At 48.3% G+C, this 4,159-nt stretch overlaps 1 protein-coding gene across 1 annotated transcript; it reads right to left on the bottom strand.

The window, feature by feature from the left end:
• Positions 1 to 2,494: 2,494 nt before the first annotated feature.
• Positions 2,495 to 3,932, bottom strand: LOC123440210 (heat stress transcription factor C-1b-like). The gene is made up of 2 exons (XM_045116778.1): positions 3,304 to 3,932; positions 2,495 to 3,220 (listed from the first exon to the last, which is right to left on the bottom strand). The coding sequence occupies exons 1-2, from the start codon at positions 3,532 to 3,534 to the stop codon at positions 2,744 to 2,746; spliced, it is 708 nt and encodes a 235-aa protein (XP_044972713.1). The 5' UTR covers positions 3,535 to 3,932; the 3' UTR covers positions 2,495 to 2,743.
• Positions 3,933 to 4,159: the final 227 nt, after the last annotated feature.

Genomic DNA, 4,159 nt, shown 5'->3' with positions numbered 1-4,159 from the left:
CAAGGCCCAAGATTGGTACTATATTTGCCCAACATAATAATACTGATATTAATGTGACGCATAGGGAGTTAGCGCTATCCTAGGAGTAATTCAACATAATACAAGGGGGCCAGTGCTGCTAGTGTTGGTCCCAAACAGAGCCACTTGCGGGGCCACCTGGGGCAACTTGGGGGATTTCTATCCTGCCACAGTACGTATTGCTCATCCATCGTGTCCTGAGAACGAGATACACGACTCCTATCGGGATCATCGACACGCCGGGCGGCCTTGCTGGACTTGTTTTATCTTTCTCGAGCGTCTTGTGCGAGGGATTCCGAGGATGCTTTGGGTTATCTCGAGGTTGATGTTTTCCAATAGGAACCCGAGGAGATCACGAGTTTCCCTGATCGAGGTCATTCCGTCGCAGCGTGTGGTAGTTTGTGATGGACTAGTTGAAGCACCCGTGCATGGTTAAATCTTTCAAAAAGCCGTGCCCGCAGTTATGTGGCAACATGGAAACTTTGTTTAACATCCGATTCTAGATAACCTGAAGTAAACTTACTTAAAACTTGCCAGCTGAGTGCGTAACCGTGACTCTCTCTTTCGTGAGCTCCTTCTCCGATCTAGGACACGGTGGGGTTATGTCTGACGTAAGTAGGTGTTCATGATCATTCATTTGATCATCATTAGTTCACGTCCGCTATGCGTAGATCATCTCCCTCTTATTCTTGTACTCGTAAGTTAGCCACCTCAAATAAATGCTTAGTCGCTTGCTGCAGCCTCGCCACTTAACCATACCTCACCCATTAAGCTTTGCTAGTCTTGATACTTTTGGAAATGAGATTGTCGAGTCCCTGTGGCTCATAGATTACTACAACACCAGTTGCAGGTACAGGTAAAGGGTTACTTGACGCGAGCATGTTGATTGTTCATTTGGAGTTTCTTCTTCTTCATCATCGATCTAGGAGGGGTTCCAGGCCGGCAGCCTAGGTTAGCAAGGATGGACGTTGTTATTTTATTGTTTGTTTTCGTCCGTAGACGGACCCTCCTCTTCTTCATGATGAATGTATGTATTGTACTGTTGTGACTCTGATGTAGCTTGTGGCGAGTGTAAGGCAACTCCTTATACTCATCTTTTCCGTACATTTACTTATAACGATATCCATTCTTGCGAAACAACGAGATGTGTTTCTATCCCTGTTGAGGCCCTTGCGCCAAAATAAGGATATGACCGCATCTTGGGAGTTACAATGGCGTAGGGTTTTACCTCCATCATCACATAGGATATCTCGAGACCATGTTTCTGAATGGAGCTCCGGGAGTTTGACCAGAACCATTCCCGCGCTTCCTTCCAAAACCCCTTTGCATGTGTGCATTTAATCAATGCACGATACAAATCTTCGTCCGCACCAAGGCAGACTTTGTAGCGCGCCAAATCAGCAACGTGTGTGTGCTTCAGAGTGCTCTCAACAGGTAGGATTTCAGACTTTTGACACAACTTTCAGCTTCTAGAGCCTAGACCATGATTGTTTTTGATTCTCTGAAGTTTAAGTAACCGCCCCTTCCTCTAGAGCTGAATGCTCGTTATTTGTCATTAGAGAAAAGTACGCGGAATTTACAGTGTAGTTTCCAGAATTTTCAACAACCCACGCCCACAAGTTAGCCCCTCCATCTATCCCCAAGGGGATATTTAGAATTGCATCTGCTTCCGGGATGATAAAATTTTGTGTGACCAAATCGGCTCTTCATGTTCCATTTTCCTTATCAATTAGGTCAGCCACACGGGGAACGGTCATGTTTCAATATGGACTGAATGTCTTAGGGAGATGAGACCAATGCGGTGTAACCTACCGGTTCAGTGCTATTTCCAGCTCGAAAAGAAAATAATGAATGGACGTCTATATTTCTTACAATTGTATTTAGTAGGAAAACGACAATTCAAACATGCTCCCATTCTCTTACCGGTCCGCAAATCCGCTTTACCAGCAACTATTGCCCTCCAAGTAGCGGATGCCTGTTTAAGAAACTGTTGCCTCCATGAACTCACTTATCCGTTTAAGAAATTGTTGCCTCCATAAACTCACTTGTATGTTTAAAAAACTGTTGCCTTCATGAACTCACTTGTCTGTTTAAGGCTCTGTTTGTTTCAGAAGTCTCAAGACTTTTTTAGTCTCAACTAAAAAGTTTCTAGTCCCTATCCATTTGTTTTCATGGACTAAACAGGGACTAGAGGTCATAAAATGACATGCAAAAAGATCATGTTACCCCTATTAATGTAGTAGAAGTTATTAAATGACATGCTAAAAGTAAGGACACTGTTAGAAAAAGTGTAAAAAAAAGTCTCAAAAAGACCTTACATAGGGATTTTTTTTCTTTAGTCCCAAATATCCCTTTTAATCCTTAAAAATCTCTTCTGTTTGTTTCATATGGGACTAAAAATAATTTTTTTTAATCCCTGCACCAAAAATCTCTGAAAACAAACACCCGTCAAAAACTGTTGCCTCGATGAACTCACTTGTCGGGAAATATTTTCCTTTTAGGACACGCGCACAGAGGGAGTCGGGATTTGTGACAAGTTTCCATCCATGCTTCCCAAGCAAGGCCAGATTGAACTTTTCCATGCCACGAAATCCCACCCCGCCAGCATTTTGAAAAGGGACAGTTTTGTTGTTTTTCACAGAAATACATACGTATACACATACATATAAACACCAAAACATCACACGTGTACACCTATCTATCTACTCTCCACTCTCAAGGTCTATTAGTAGAACACGTGTCCCGCGTTAGAGAAGGGGAACGGCACGGCCCTGCTCTGTGCTGCCTCCTCGGCCTCGGCCCCGATCCGCCTCCTCTTATCTGGTCTTGGATCCATGCCGCCGGCACCGGCTGCAGCCAGCTCCTCCTTCTTGGCGACCATGGCGCGCAGCACCACGCCCGGGTCGTCCGCGAGCTTGCCGAGGAACGCCATCATCTGGCCCGGCCGGTTCTCCGCCGCGCGGAGCCTGCGGTCCATGGCCTGCAGCTCCTCCTCCATGCCCCTCCGCTCGTCCCGCAGCCTCTGCACCGCCTGGATCGTCCCCCGCACCTCCTCCTCCTCCTCCTCGCACACCTCCCTCCCCGCCGCCCCGGCGCCGGCCCTCTTCTTCTTGCGCACGATCAGCGGCAGCAGCTTCGCCTGGCCGCGCAGGAACGACTCGTGCGCGAACTCCCACATGTCCGGGTCGACCTTGCGAAATCCCTGAGATCAAAGCTGGTATGAGCACGACCACAATCGAGGCCGGAGCAGGGTAGGCATAGAATATGTAGAGAGCGCGTGCGTACGTAGGTGTTGAGCTGGCGGACGAAGCTGGCGAAGTTGCGGTGCTTGAAGTAGGAGGGGAGGAGGTAGTCGGAGAAGGCGGCGGGGTCGAGGACGAGGAAGGTGTTGCTCGCGCCGCCCCAGCACACGACGGCGTCCGTGGCCGGGTCGCTGACCATGTGGAACGTCTTGGCCACGAACGGCGCGACGCCGCCGTCGTCCTGGTGCTGGTGGCCCTTGCACTCGCTTCCCATGGACGACGAAGCTGCAACCGGATAAGGAAGCCGCTCGCTCTTCCTGCTCTCTGCTCGGTGTGGGCTTGTTCTCTGTGGGGAGTCACTCCTATCCTATGCGTGCGTGTGTGTGTGTGTGTGTAGGCGGGCGCAGATATTTCGCTTCCGGGCTGACGATTTAAAGGAGAGAAAGTATCTACTCCTAGTAGCTCACTCTGTGCGTGCCGACCTTGTCGATTGTCGGACTCGGAGCGTGCAACAGATGGCGGGTGTTTGGGTTAATGCTCTGTGGCGGTAACAAATGGAGGCGCCATCTGATTTGCGCGGTGATGTGGCACCGCACCGGTAGTGCGAGATTTTTGAGAGGATTCGGTGTTTGTCGCGTACGGGACACGTGTGGTGCCCGGGTGTAAAGCGTTGCGCTGTCCCTCCTCGTCATGGCATCTCCGTTCAAAAGCGCTCGCCTTTTTCCTTTTCAGCATGCAGTACGATATTTATGGGTGTATTGTATTTTAAATGGATATAAGAAATGAACTAGTATATTTATGTTTAGTTGGAGAAAAAAGAAGAGGAAAAATAATGTAAGTGAGATCTTAGTTAAGGCATGTACTTCTTCCGTCTTAAAATAACTGTTTTAATTTTGTAC

Source organism: Hordeum vulgare, chromosome 3H (assembly GCF_904849725.1).
Source record: "Hordeum vulgare subsp. vulgare chromosome 3H, MorexV3_pseudomolecules_assembly, whole genome shotgun sequence".
NCBI lineage: Eukaryota > Viridiplantae > Streptophyta > Magnoliopsida > Poales > Poaceae > Hordeum > Hordeum vulgare.
The sequence above is the reverse complement of the archived record's forward strand: the minus strand, read 5'-3'. Positions and strand labels throughout refer to the sequence as shown.

What these genes read in the sequence shown, in the direction of transcription:
- LOC123440210 (XM_045116778.1), bottom strand. Translation starts at nt 3,534, where the DNA reads ATGGGAAGCGAGTGCAAGGGCCACCAGCACCAGGACGACGGCGGCGTC. An exon ending in TCCGCCAGCTCAACACCTAC is followed by an intron (nt 3,221 to 3,303) that starts GTACGCACGCGC and finishes CTTTGATCTCAG; the next exon opens with GGATTTCGCAAGGTCGACCC.